The following is a 14,451-nucleotide window of genomic DNA, read 5'->3' as shown; positions in this document are numbered from 1 at the left end:
GTGGACAAGACCCAGCCGGCCACTTGTGTGCAGCCCTGGCAAACCTCAGACATATCCTGGTGGGTTGTAAGACCAGCCTGACACGGGGATGGTACACATGGCGCCACAATCAAGTACTGAAGTGCTTGGCGGCAGCAATAGAGACCAAGAGAGTGTCAACAAACGCCATCCCCCAAAATGCAAAGAATACCTTAACAAAAAGGCAGTCCTTTGTTAGGGAAGGGGAGAAAAAGCGGGCTAAGTGCCTGTCCCCTGACGCAGGCCAGCTGAATATAGCCAGGGACTGGGAAATGCGAGTCGACTTAATCCACAGATTAATTTTCCCATTCGAAATTGCAGTCACCAATCTGTGCCCAGACCTGGTTCTCTGGTCCAACTCCAGTAGTATCATCATAATAGTCGAACTGACAGTCCCTTGGGAAGAGGCCATTAACGAGGCCTTTGAAAGGAAGAAGCTGCGACATGCCAACTTAGCAGCTGAGGCAGAGGAGCGGGCCTGGACAGTGAAAGTATACCCGGTGGAAGTGGGCTGCAGGGGCATTGTGGCTAGCTCCACTAAAAGGCTGCTGAAGGAGTTGGGCATCAGAGGACAGGTCCAGCGGAGGATAGTCAGGGAACTGGCCACTGTCGCTGAAAGAAGCAGCCACTATTTCTGACGAGATGCACTATTATTGTTCCCCAGTCACGCATAAAGCAATTGTAAATTCACAACTGATTATTGGGTATTAAGGCAAGTACCACGGACATGGATTAGGCCATGATCCTGGATTCTTGCTGAACCAAAATCAGAGCGTAACAATTGCTGCGTCTCGCTGTGTTCTGCTCACAGTGAAGGGAAAATGTTCTACGGTGCGGCTAAATGGTGCTGAATATTGGGATCATAACACCTAGTCCTATCATGCAAACTTTATTTGTTTGAAAGAAATTAATACTTTTTTTAAGGCGTGACACTAAAGATACCGTTTCGAAATATTTTTATTTCAAACAAATGCTGTTCTTTTGAACTTTACATTCGTCAAAGACCCCGGGGAAGATAATTTCAGTGTTTACAAAAAATAAGCAACATTATAATAATCAGAAATGTTTCTTGAGCAGCAAATCAGCATATTAGAATGATTTCTGAAGGATTCAAATAAAAAGCAGTAATTTAAAATTGTAATAAAATTTCGCAATATTACTGTTTTTACTGTATTTTTGATCAAATACATGCAGTCTTGGTGAGAATAATAGACTTCTTTCAAAAATATTTTAAAGATTTATTTCATTTTTACCACCCCAAACTTTTGAATGTATCTTCTATATACTTAAAGTGTATTTAAAACCGTGGTACATTATTGATAGGCACTACTGAAGAAAATTTTGTAAATGTTATTCATGAAAGATAAAAATATTAAGTACCAAGATAATTTGGCTTTTTATATTGAGTGCAGGTCTAAAAATGCAGTAAGTTTTGTGTGATGGGTAGGTTTAGGGTAAGGGGATAGAAAATACAGTTTGTACAGTAGAAAAACCATTACCTTTAAGGATTGTCCCCATAATGATTTGTGTGACTCTGCGTGTGTGTGTGTGTGTGTGTGTGTGTGCAGGCACGCATGTGTTTAATCGATTTAGATGAGACATTATAGAACAGATCTGTGTCATTTATTCCATCTTCACAATTTAAAGGAATAAAACATGCAATCGACATCTTTGATTATTTGGTGGTCCCTAACAGGGCTGAAAGGGAAAATGTTTGTAAGGCTACAGGAAACGGGGCATTATGAGGTTTAGAGGTGTTCATGTGTGTTTTCATCCTGCCACTGGGCATAAGTTAAACCAGTCCCTACCCTTCCCACCCCACCCTGTTATAGTTACCTGTGCAGTAGCATGTTACCACTGCTGGAGGAGATCAGAGCAGATCACACTCAGAAGATGCTTAGGAATGCTGCCACACCTGATGACTGCTGAGGATGGAACGATTTTACATTAAGATCAATGGACGCAGCTTCATGCATTGACAAATCATTTGATATCTTATAGTGCGGTCCTTCTGCTACTGAAGCCCCTCAGATAGCCTGGATGTCTGACTGCAGAAGAGCAGCTGGAACAGCAGCTCAGTGAGTTGAGGAATATTGTGGTTGGCTCCAGCAGTCAGGCACATAACAGGAGTCCACGGCTGCGTGATTGTTCCGTGGAAAACGTGAGCAGAAAGAGGAATGTGAACTGAACGAGCTGCAGTCTAAACCTCGTGAAGAAGGAATACGCTGGGAACTGTCACTCAGGATATCCCCGTTCCGTCAGGGAATCGCCTGTTTTTGCAGTCAAGGTGAGATTTTCCCGGTTTTCTACCTGCATGATGCACAGCAGCAGAATAAACAACGTCCCGACGCGACCAGAACGCTGCCATTGTAATTCAGTGTGGGAATTAAAGCGCGCGCGGGTACGGTCGCGTCGCGTCGCGTCCAGTGGAGATGCGGTATTATTACGATAAATGATCACTGAGGTTGTCGCAGTGACACTGCTGTACGGCAGCGATTCTAGTTTTACATAACAAACAACATCTCAGTCGCACTTTACAGCGTGAGTCAAGATGATATTGGGCAGGCAAGTCTATGTAAACATGAGTATGGCTCTCGTTATGGACTGCAGGTCATTCAGCGCACTGATGGCCAGTGATTCTCTCAAGCTCTCAGCTCATCTGACAGCTGATCAATTCCTGAGCGATTAAAAAACTCCTGCCATTCTATTCACCACTGCAATCATAGTCACACAGTCAGTCATTTTGCATACTTATTTGTTTCTACCTACCTACCTAAAATTCAAAACATTAGGCTACATATGAATTAATATTTTATATTTATTTTATACCAATGAATATGTCCAGTTTTATATTACTGTATTTACTATTTATATAGCCTAGTCAATTTTATAAATGTAATAATATTGGCATTATATATATAATCTATCTATTTAAATTCACAATATTACATATAAATTAATATTTTATATTCATTTTATGATTTATTTTACATTAATTAATTCATAACATTTTATATTACTGTATTTACTATTTATATTTAATCCACAATTAAAAAAGGTTGTAGAGCCAAACACTTTAATAATAATTATATATAATTAGATTAAATTATATTAATTTAAATTAATATCATTTAATATAATTACAATTAAAATTAAAAAATAAATTGTTTATTTAAATTAGATTATATTAATATTAAATTATATTAAATTTCTATTCCGTGAAAAATAATCAAGGTGTTACATTGTGTCAATTTACATTAATTAATTCATAACATTTTATATTACTGTATTTACTATTTATATTTAATCCACAATTAAAAAAGGTTGTAGAGCCAAACACTTTAATAATAATAGAGAGTTAATATAGAGATGAAAGAGTATAGAGATGAAAGAGATCCACACTCCTCCAGATTCAGCCAAAAAGGCTTATTATATTTATTGCTCAGAGGTCACAAAAATATGTTCAAAAAAGTGCAAATGTGCAGAGGTGCAGAACGTTTTCGGGTATTAACCCTTCCTCAGTGCCAAATATAATAAGCCTTTTTGGCTGAATCTGGACGAGTGCGGATCTCTTTCATCTCTATTTATATTTAATAAATGTAATAATATTAGCATTATATAAATAATTTTATATATACAATTTTATATTATTATATTTACTATTACATGTAGCCTATATGTAATTATCTATCTAAAAATTAAAATTAAAAAATAAATTGTTTATTTAAATTAGATTATATTAATATTAAATTATATTAAATTTCTATTCCGTGAAAAATAATCAAGGTGTTACATTGTGTCAATGTAATCAGAATTGCCAGTGAAATCTTTGCCATATTTCTCATCATCAGTGACTTTTCTCATGATGTGTGAACATTAGTGAAACTGATCTGTCTCATTCTTATCTGATTACATTATTGATTTTTCCTGAGTCTCTTCACTTCAAGTGTATAATAATTCTGCCTTGACTGGTTATCGTGGCTTGAAATTTTTATCGACCCATGTATTGTTCCGCAGTGTCTTGGGCCAATTTGCTTGGATTCTTGGGACAGACCAGGGTCAGAAAGTAGCTGTGTTGCACAACTCACTCTTTAACCCCACTTTCACAGGAAACAGATTTGTGTGAGAAACCCAGTCAAGTTTAATTAACTTTCTCCGCAGTCAAAGCCCCGTGCTGTGAGTATGTGTGTCTTTTTTGGAAAGAACTCAGTGCCTATGGATTCCTCCCTAAAAGTCACACACACACACACACACACACAGAGAGAGAGAGAGAGAAATCTTTTGCCTGTGAGACATATGCGGCTCTTCGAGATAAACAGAGCTCCCAGTCTTGAAAACAGGCTCCCTGCTAATTTCAGCAGAGCCTCGCTCACTCCCACTCGAGAAGTTGGGAAAGTCTTCAAGTGCCTTGTTTAGTTGATTTGGCAGAGAGCACAAAACATTCTCTCTATGCCTGCTCAAACAATAGCCCACATCAACATTTGTTGATTATGCTCTTTTGAGAATATTCTTAAAGGAGCTGTTTATTTAATATTTTTTTCCTCAGGCACACAGTCTGTTATCCATTTATTCAGGTGGGCCTCATTCTGATTCAGATGAGACAATAATAATTTGAACATTTTTGTGCAGGCCTTTTCCTGTGGATAGAATTTAACCAAAGGCCACATATTTTTGTTTATGCAGGGGTTGTGTATGCAGAGATGCTGAAGAAGGGAATCGCTTCTCACTCTTCTCTAATAATAATAATAATAATAACAACATGTACTTAATCGCACGCTTGTTACTTATTCTAGAATAATTCTTTCTTCAGGCTGAATTTCTTGATATAATTAAAGGGGTCATATGATGCGATTTCATTTTTTCCTTTCTCTTTAGAGTGTTACAAGCTCTTGGTGCATAAAGAAGATCTGTAAAGTTGCAAAGACTAAAGTCTCAAATCCAAAGAGATATTCTTTATAAAAGTTAAGAGTTAGCCACACCTACCTAAAACGGCTCGTTCGAACACGCCCCCACATACAGTGGGGCAAAAAAGTATTTAGTCAGCCACCAATTGTGCAAGTTCTCCCACTTAAAAATATATATATATATATATATATATATATATATATGCATATATACAGTATATACACACTGTAAAAATTATATTTCAAAGTTTTAAATAAAACAAAGATGATTACAGTATACTAGAGTTATACTGTAACTCCTAGAATGGACAAAATTAACTTAAAATTAAAATTTAAGCAGATATAGACTTTTAGGGAGCTGTAAGAATTTCTGGGAAAAACAGCCCAAAAATAAAAATGACGTCAAATCTTTTAATGGGGTTCTTAAAATGAACTCATGTGTTGACAGAATAACTTCAGAAGACCAGCACCATGATGACTGCACGTGAAAAAATCAAGAAGAAACCGCCCAAAGACAGTCTGACGCTACTACCCTGCTTCTATTTTGTAGAGGTGTGTGCCACCATTTATTACCAGTTTAATACTTCAATAGAGCAATTAATCTCAGGTAATTACATTACACACTAATTACATTACATGACAGCAGTCAGTTTGAGTGTGCTACAGTGTTTACCTTCCACCACATTGTCAGCCCAGGAGTACAGTACTCTGTGCTGACATTTAACAGCCATCTGCCACAGTTACTCTACAGTAATTAAACTGTGCTCTGGTGTTGATATGTTTGTGCATTATCAATATTTACTATCTGTTCATACTTGAGAAAAACTGTCAATTTAGTTCTTTTAAAATTGATAAAGACTATCGCATTATACACACTCTCTCTCTCCTGAGAAAATAGCTACCCATTGTGGCGTCCTCCATGGTGTCACTGTACTTTCTGGAACTGACGGATGTGCTCCAGCCGGCGCAGGTGGGATTCCGCTGCCATGACCGGTCACTCAGCATGCCGTTTGTGGACAGCGGTGATGAGCTCATCCCTCTGCTCATGCTCCTGAGTCTGGCGTTCGCCGGCCCTGCTGCCTCTGTGAGATGAAAGCAATCACGACAACTTCATTGCATTTAATTCTTTGTAACATTTGTGACCTAAATAGTCAGGGTTGTTTAAGGAATAGTTCACCCAAAAATGTTGTCATCATTTACTCACCCTCCACTTGCTCCAAACCTGTATGAGTTTCTTTCTTCTGTTGGACATAATAGAAGATATTTTGAAGAATGAGGTAACCAAAGAGTTGATGGTCCTCATTGACTTCCATAATATTTAGTTTCCATACAATGGAAGTCAGTGGCTACCGCCAACTGTTTGGTTACCTCATTCTTCAAAATATCTTCTTTTGTGCTCAACAGAAACTCATAAAGGTTTGGAACAACTTGAGGGTGAGTAAATGATGACAGAATTTTCATTTCATTCAATCTCTTTAAAGTCAACATAGTTACTATCTGTTCATACTTGAGAAAAACTGTCAATTTAGTTCTTTTAAAATTGATAAAGACTATCGCATTATACACACTCTCTCTCTCCTGAGAAAATAGCTACCCATTGTGGCGTCCTCCATGGTGTCACTGTACTTTCTGGAACTGACGGATGTGCTCCAGCCGGCGCAGGTGGGATTCCGCTGCCATGACCGGTCACTCAGCATGCCGTTTGTGGACAGCGGTGATGAGCTCATCCCTCTGCTCATGCTCCTGAGTCTGGCGTTCGCCGGCCCTGCTGCCTCTGTGAGATGAAAGCAATCACGACAACTTCATTGCATTTAATTCTTTGTAACATTTGTGACCTAAATAGTCAGGGTTGTTTAAGGAATAGTTCACCCAAAAATGTTGTCATCATTTACTCACCCTCCACTTGCTCCAAACCTGTATGAGTTTCTTTCTTCTGTTGGACATAATAGAAGATATTTTGAAGAATGAGGTAACCAAAGAGTTGGCGGTAGCCACTGACTTCCATTCTTCAAAATATCTTCTTTTGTGCTCAACAGAAACTCATAAAGGTTTTGAACAACTTGAGGGTGAGTAAATGATGACAGAATTTTCATTTCATTCAATCTCTTTAAAGTCAACATAGGCACGTTGTTCTAAAGAAAACAAATTTCTTTACATTCTGTCAAAATGTAATAACTTGCTTCTCCACAGAAAAGACACAACCTTAGGCCAAAGTTATATATTTGTTTACATTTAATATCTGAAATAAATGTATTAGATTTAATCATCCTCAAATTACATTTACACATGCCAAAGTCAAATTTTGATGAACAATTGTATAATTCTGTCATTTTCTTATGGCGTTAAAAGTTGGACAAAACAGCGCAAGCGAATTACAGTACTGCGCACACAGTGACAAAGCTCGCACGTTAAAATGTAAACCTGAAGAAATGGCAAATTCCAAACTCGAGCACAAAAAATATTATTGTGTACACACATATACATGCTGTGAGGACAAATAACAAAACCGCGAGCAGAACCCACACACGCGAGTAATGTCTACACACGTGCGCAGATCTGAACCCTTCATGCACAAGAGGTTTTGACAGGCAGGGGGCGGGGCCCAAACATATGCTTGTTGTGTTCGCAAATGCTATTGGCTGCTGGCCAAATCCAGTATTGGTTGGCTGCTCGTCATCTGACTGGCTGTTGATTGGCTGTTGTTGGTCTTCTCCTGACGAGGACGAACGAAACAAATGGGAGGACTTGGAATTGGATAAAATAAAAAAAATTAAAAAACTTGGAATTGGATAATGGCAGACAGTAAAGAGGTAAGTTTTCTTTCTTTACAAATTCCATTAATATCTTTTAACATGATCGTTAACAAATCTTAATGTGCTACCTCCTTAGTTGGTTCACTCTAAATAGTCAGTGTCTTTTTTGTCCCTCATTGTATACATATCTATCAGTCAGACGACTAGCAGCCAATCAATACAGGATTTTGCCAGCAGCCAATAGCATTTGCGAAAACAACACGCATATGTTTGGGCCCCGCCCCCTGCCTGTCAAAACCTCCTGTGCGTGTAGGGTTCAGCTCGTGCGTGTGTTTTGATCTGCGCACACATGTAGACATTACTTGCGCGTGTGGGTTCTGCTCGCGATTTTGTTATTTGTCCTCACAGCATGTATATGTGTGTACACAATCATATTTTTTGTGCTCGAGTTTGGAATTTACCATTTCTTCAGGTTTACATTTTACGTGCGAGCTTTGTCACTGTGCGCGCAGTACTGTAATTCGCTTGTGCGCTGTGTTCATGCGCTTGTGCTGTTTTGTCCAACTTTTAATGCCATATTTTCTCTTGTTGTCTTGTGTTCAGATCATGATAGGTGAAGGTCTACTGTATTGTATGCAGTCCAAACTGAAGGTCCGTCCAGGGATTGAGGGAAGCATAAATGCTGGTGGATGTAATTTTAACTCTTTCCTGCGGAGAACCGTTCGTTTTGTTGGTATGTAACACTTCTTTTTGCATTTTAAGCCAATTCTATATCACAAAAACCCAGTGTGTTTGATGGTAAAATATGAAGGGGTTGAATCTGTGGGAAGTTTAGTGTGGCTTTACAGTGTAATTGTATAATATCATAAATTATATATTAATGAAGTATTATAATAAAGTATAATTTTAGTTGTTTACAATGTAATTTTTACTGTAGAAGTTTAAAAATAAATGACAATTATTTGTATTTTGCAACTTCAGAGGAAATTTTATTGTGATCTGCTGTAAAATTGTATACAGCTATAGCATTTTTATTGTAAGAAATGATTACAAAACTAGAAAAAAACTTGCATTTCTGAAACTGCAACACTAAAAATCTGAACAGGAGTGATGCAGATGAACATTATGTAACATGAGTCAGGCACAGAGTGTTACATGAAACTGACGAAATGAGTCATCAATGTTTCATTCCTCATGATCTGTCTCTTCTTCTAGGGGTTCATGTGTTCGGTCTTTGTGCAACAGCACTGGTTACTGATGTCATCCAGCTGGCCACTGGCTACCACACACCATTCTTTCTCACAGTGTGCAAACCCAATTATACCATCCCAGGTGTGTCCTGTGACAAGAACCCTTACATCACCAAAGACATTTGCTCTGGCCAGGATCAGCATGCTATTCTGTCTGCCAGGTAATTGCATGTTTAGCTACTGAATAACATCTGATTATGTGATTTACTGTGATCAACTTTGACAGCCTTGTACAGTCACCATTTTCTTTCACCCTTTTGTGGTTTTCTTCCTGTAGAGCACTCCCTACTCACCTCTTTTTTTAAACCTATAAACATTTGACATTGACTTCTGCTGCATATCTGGTCTAGACTTACTCTAGATGTTTGCTTTCCTTTATGACAGGAAAACCTTCCCTTCCCAGCATGCAACCCTCTCTTCCTTTGCTGCTGTTTATATTTCAGTAAGTCTCTTCGATACCATTTATATATATATATATATATATATATATATATATAATATATAGAAATGAAGAGTGTTTAGTACAGTTTAAACTGATTGTACTGTCGATAGAAATAATGAACAGCCAACATAATAGATGTGCATGGAAAAGACATATCACATATGCATTGACACAAGTAATAGATTTCAACACGGATCATATTTTTAAGAAGGATGTGATTTAATATGCTCTGTTGCGTTATGTTTGCTAGATTAGAGAAAGTCTAATTATAGGTAAGTGCTTCACATGTCTAGCTATTTGGCAGGATACACTTCAAGCAACAGACGTAGGGATAAGTTGTTACTGCTTCCCACCTTGCGCTTGTCAGACTGTCAGAAGCTGCAAGGCAGCGTGTTATTAATTTGCACATGACAGCTGGAGACCTCTACTGCTCTCTGCTCTTCTAGATGTACTTCAACTCAACAATCTCTGATAGCACCAAGCTGCTCAAACCCGTTCTGGTGTTTGCCTTTGCCATTGCGGCTGCGTTGACGGGACTCACTCAGATCACACAGTACCGCAGTCACCCTATTGATGTTTACGTTGGGTTCTGTATTGGTGCTGGTATTGCCGCATACCTGGTAAGTTATTGGTTTGCTGATGTATTTTTTCAGATGTGGTGTAGTGTATTTGGTCAGCCATCCTCCATGTAATGTCTTTTGACATGTTGCTATTGAGCGTTTTGTGCTATTGAGTGATTTACCCAAGTAGATGTTCCTGCATCAAATTCCATGTTGGTAGATTTTAGAGTTTGAGGTTGGGCAAAGCCTACATCTGGGGATAGGGGCTTAAACAACATTCAGCAAACTGTTCTGTCAGGACTAGAGCTATGACAGTTTACTTTTGTAAGGCAGACGCTTCAATGCTAAATAAAAAGGATGCAACATTCAGTGCATTCAAGATATACATTTCACAAAGTCATGCATTACCTGGGAACTGGACCCATTGGACTCTGGTGCTGCTAGTGCAATGCTTTACTGTTTGAGCTACAGGAACACTGTTTGATTGTATTTTTTTGCAACACTCCAGGAACACATCCTACATGGCAAAATCACATTTTGGGTATTCCTAGCTCGGGGGTTTTCACACCATTTCTGGAGCCTCCCCAGCACTGCACATTTTGGATGATTCCTTTTGCTATGCCTTATTTCAAAGGCTGCGTCCTCTGGAGATTGCATTTGGTGGCCACATACATCATTGAGGCTGTCTCAATTCAGAAAAGTAACCATTACATTCCAAAGTAAGAAAGAAATTACAGTAATTCACACCTCAGAAAGAATAAATGTTATAATGTTTTTTTGTAACGAGACATCCTCAATGACGTATACGGCCAACAAATGTGACCTCTGGAGGGTGCAGCCTTCAAAATGACATTGATTCCCAGGGAACACAAAAACTGATACGGGGTTATAAAACATAAATGCCACTGAAAGCAATATAAGTCACTTTGGATCAAAACATCCATCAAATGAGTGACTGTGATTTGGCCAATTAGAATTATGGATCAACACTAGAACAATATTCCTGTTTAACAAACATACTACTAATCCTGTCCTTAACACCAACCCTAACCTTGGTTGATATGAATGTTGTACAAGCTCCTACCCCAGCCCTAAGCCTAACCCTAAACTGAACTGGTTGAGAGGAATGTTCTTTTTTGTTCAGAACTAATCAATGTAATGAAGCCACTTTAGTTTAAAACTTTAAATCATTCCAGGCTTTCCATGCTGTTGCCAACTTCAAATCTCCAGAGGACACTGTCATCCCACAACCCCCTCCTCTGCAGAAAGATGCTTTGAGGGCTCTGGCCCAGAGAGGCCACGACTCTGTCTATAACAAAGGCCACGCCTCTGAGAGCAATGAGGAAATAACATCACCAGCATCTCTAGATGGGCTGAACCGGCCTGTACAGCGGGAGAAAACCTCATTGGGAAGCTTAAAGAGAGCCAGTGTGGACGTGGAACTACTGGCACCTCGCAGCCCAATGGGTAAGGAGACAATGGTAACCTTCAGCAACACATTACCCCGTGCTACAGCTCCAGAGGAGCCAACGAGGCGTGTAGTGACAGTACCTGTTCCAGTACCACTGGACCCCATGCGGTCACAGCAATTAGTTTCTGAATGGAAGCAAAAGTCAATGGCGATGAGAGGCGGCAGCTTGCCCGATGAGGACACCAGCGAGCAGGGCTCAGAAGAGGATAGCGTCCACTCTTCAGTCTATTCGTCAGTTCAACAATCAGCCAAACCTGCTAACCCACCTACAGATGCAAGAATAGTGATGCCCCCTCGTCCCCCAGCACAGCCCTCGGTCCCCCCGCCTGTGTCCCCTAAAAGCGCCAGCACTCGGGCCAAATGGCTGTCCATCACAGAGAAAAGTGGTGCTAATATTCCAGTTCTTAAGGCAGGAAATCAGCCTCGGATCATGCAGGTCATTGCCATGTCAAAGCAACAGGGACTCCTGTCAGGATCAGCCAAATCCTCAGAGACTTCGTCCTCTTCTGGTACCTCATCCATCACAGGCACAGAATCATCACCTAATCATTCAGAACTTGATAGCAGTTCAGGCATCATCACGGTTGATGCCCACGCCCCCCACCACCCTGTAGTTCGTATGACCTCCAACCCCAATAACCCCTGGGAGTGGAGAGGATCTTCTGATGGAAACACAACCGAGTCGTACGAGCTTAAAAATCTCAACCGTGAGGGTTCCTGCAGTTACCGTAACGTCAGAAGCATCTCTCCTTGCTCCTCCGCCAGTGTGGCTGACCACGGGCCGGCCCAGCCTCCTCAACCTCCCCAGCCACCACTTCCCCCTCAACTCCCACTGGTGGGTCAAACCTCAGAGGGTCGCAGTCTGCGCCGCAAGACCCCTCTAGTTCTGCTGGATAGGGAGGGCAATCTGAACCACACTGAACAGGTCAACTACTATAAAAAGCTACAAAGTGGCAGGTATTTCAAAGAGTGACAATGTGCTAACATATATTGGAGCACAACTACACTTTTTGGTCTTTGGGTTTTAATTACGTGATTTGATTCCATGAGGGATATCTGAATAACCGGATCCACTACACTTTGAGTTAGTAGAGCTTTTGAGAGATGCTGCTTCTGACGACTTAAGAGCACAATGGTTTTTGTCCTCTGAGGGCAAACCAAATTACATTATCAAAATTCCCATCAGTTGTATTGCGTTTACATAATATCCATATTATCCAATTTCTACAAGGCAGATTGTAAAATAAGGTTTGGGTTTATTTTATCGCTGCTCTGTTTGTTCACACTTGACTCTTACTTGTGACTGAGATGTCAAGTTGAATTTATGTGTATGTTTGTTTTTTCGCATGATTGTTCAGTGTATGTTGTAGTGATACAATAATATTAGAAATATTTGATTGCCTTGTAACTCTCATGGTGAAAACCGATTTAAAGTGTTTTGTTGGCTCTTTATGAATGATAATTGCTCTGCAAAAGGGTAGCGTTCTTCATTCTACATCTGACTATAATTGCTTATAAACTGTTCTGGACATTCTGCAAGTCTACTGAAGACTCCCTGTGTAAAACGGTGGAAATATGGAAGCACTTTGAATAAGCACTTATAAATCACTTAATCTCTTTGTGTGTAAACAAGTGAGGTGAACTGGATTGTCTGTGAGATATTCCAAATGGATATTAGACTGACCTGGACTCTTTAAGGAAAGTATTTTCTCATAATCCATCATGTACCTTATAGTGTAACATCAATTTGGCAACAGGTTCATGTGAAGAATTTACTGCAGTTCCCACATTTTAAGTGTCATAATGAGAAAGAGTTTCCCAAAAGAAAAAACTTTTTTTTTGGTGTAAATCACACAAAAAAGTCTGCAAACTCTCTGGGATTTATCTGTAATAGTTAGCGGTCCTTGTCATGCTGTTTCCCAGAGGTTCTCCTCTAAATTAACATGATGCATGTTATGTGAGTGTCATCAAGTTGGAAGTGAAGCCTTGTCAGTGAAGAATTCCAATCTGTTATAATGTACATGTGCAGCTGTCACTGCAGGTTGATTTCTGTGTGTGTCAGCTCTCTCTTCACGGTGCTCTGAGCTGCTCCTGGATCTCTGTAGATGGTTGTCCGTAATGGATGCTTTGTGCTTTTGATGCAGTTTTTGAAAAAAGACAACATAAATGACAACAATAAACAAGCTGCTGAAAATATGTAAATTGTAATTTGTGACGCACTGCAAACCTTGCCCCTCCCTTTTATGTACTGAAATATGTTCATCTTTATAGACTTCTTTCATTTATAAAGTGAAACCTGCCTACAGTAGGTTAGTGGTGGTGATGTAGATTCTGAACCAATCAGTAGACATTTGAGAGTGATGTACATGAGATGTAAACAATTCTGAGCCATTCCATTTATAAAAATTCCTTCAAATCATAGGAAGGCAGCTCATGGCTTCATTATCTTTACCCTGCCTTGGTTGACAACAAACACATGTCTTCAATGACCTCAATTTAACATATCTGAAATGGTGCCTTTTCACAGTATACAGCAGCATCTCCATCACAATACTGGGACATTAGTACACACACATACACACACAGACCTCAGGGTGAGCTCCCCCTGTTGGCCTCACTTCTCACAGCAATTTAATTCTCATAATAAGTCTCCCATCCAGGTACTGGCCAAGCACAACACTGCTTAGCTTTAGTGGTAAACCAGGTTAGAGCTGCAGGGTGTCAGGTTTTCCAATGCTCTTGATAAATGTGAGGAGCCACTTCTTACGGTTAGGGCACTCAAATTCCCCACGTTGTCCCATACACAAGCGTAATGCGTAATGAATTTTATGTTTCTGTCAGCAGGATACAGGGAATAAAAATGAATTAAACATTGTCTGGTTTTATTTATTTTATTATTATTATTATTATTATTTGTGAGAAGAGATATTATAGTTTACTATTGTTAATCTAACAATTCATCGGTGCTTGACAAGATAAATAATTTCTGTTTTGTGATTTTACAAGAGCCATTTACAAGATTATTAAGAAGTGTAACGAGGGAGGCGTGACGA

The 14,451-nt window shown here is 39.4% G+C and overlaps 1 protein-coding gene across 2 annotated transcripts; it reads left to right on the top strand.

The window, feature by feature from the left end:
* Positions 1 to 2,035: 2,035 nt before the first annotated feature.
* On the top strand, positions 2,036 to 13,252 carry LOC107723853 (phospholipid phosphatase-related protein type 3-like). 2 transcript variants are annotated; one of them, XM_016532574.1, is made up of 8 exons: positions 2,036 to 2,305; positions 5,371 to 5,474; positions 5,821 to 6,006; positions 8,279 to 8,408; positions 8,891 to 9,086; positions 9,310 to 9,367; positions 9,814 to 9,987; positions 11,124 to 13,252. In XM_016532574.1, the coding sequence occupies exons 2-8, from the start codon at positions 5,394 to 5,396 to the stop codon at positions 12,369 to 12,371; spliced, it is 2,073 nt and encodes a 690-aa protein (XP_016388060.1). In that variant the 5' UTR covers positions 2,036 to 2,305; positions 5,371 to 5,393; the 3' UTR covers positions 12,372 to 13,252. The 2 variants fall into 2 exon arrangements, with proteins under 2 accessions (XP_016388060.1, XP_016388061.1); XM_016532575.1 differs by lacking the exons at positions 2,036 to 2,305; positions 5,371 to 5,474; positions 5,821 to 6,006 and adding an exon at positions 6,504 to 6,698.
* The last annotated feature ends 1,199 nt before the right edge of the window (positions 13,253 to 14,451 follow it).

This window comes from Sinocyclocheilus rhinocerous, unplaced genomic scaffold, assembly GCF_001515625.1.
Source record: "Sinocyclocheilus rhinocerous isolate Xijiao unplaced genomic scaffold, SAMN03320098_v1.1 scaffold1296, whole genome shotgun sequence".
Taxonomy (NCBI): domain Eukaryota; kingdom Metazoa; phylum Chordata; class Actinopteri; order Cypriniformes; family Cyprinidae; genus Sinocyclocheilus; species Sinocyclocheilus rhinocerous.
The sequence above is the reverse complement of the archived record's forward strand: the minus strand, read 5'-3'. Positions and strand labels throughout refer to the sequence as shown.

Excerpts from the sequence above, each read along its gene's own strand:
- LOC107723853 (XM_016532574.1), top strand. The coding sequence starts at position 5,394 with ATGATGACTGCACGTGAAAAAATCAAGAAGAAACCGCCCAAAGACAGT. Across the intron at positions 5,475-5,820 it reads CCTGCTTCTATTTTGTAGAG|CTACCCATTGTGGCGTCCTC; the intron begins GTGTGTGCCACC and ends CTGAGAAAATAG. Across the intron at positions 9,087-9,309 it reads CATGCTATTCTGTCTGCCAG|GAAAACCTTCCCTTCCCAGC; the intron begins GTAATTGCATGT and ends CCTTTATGACAG.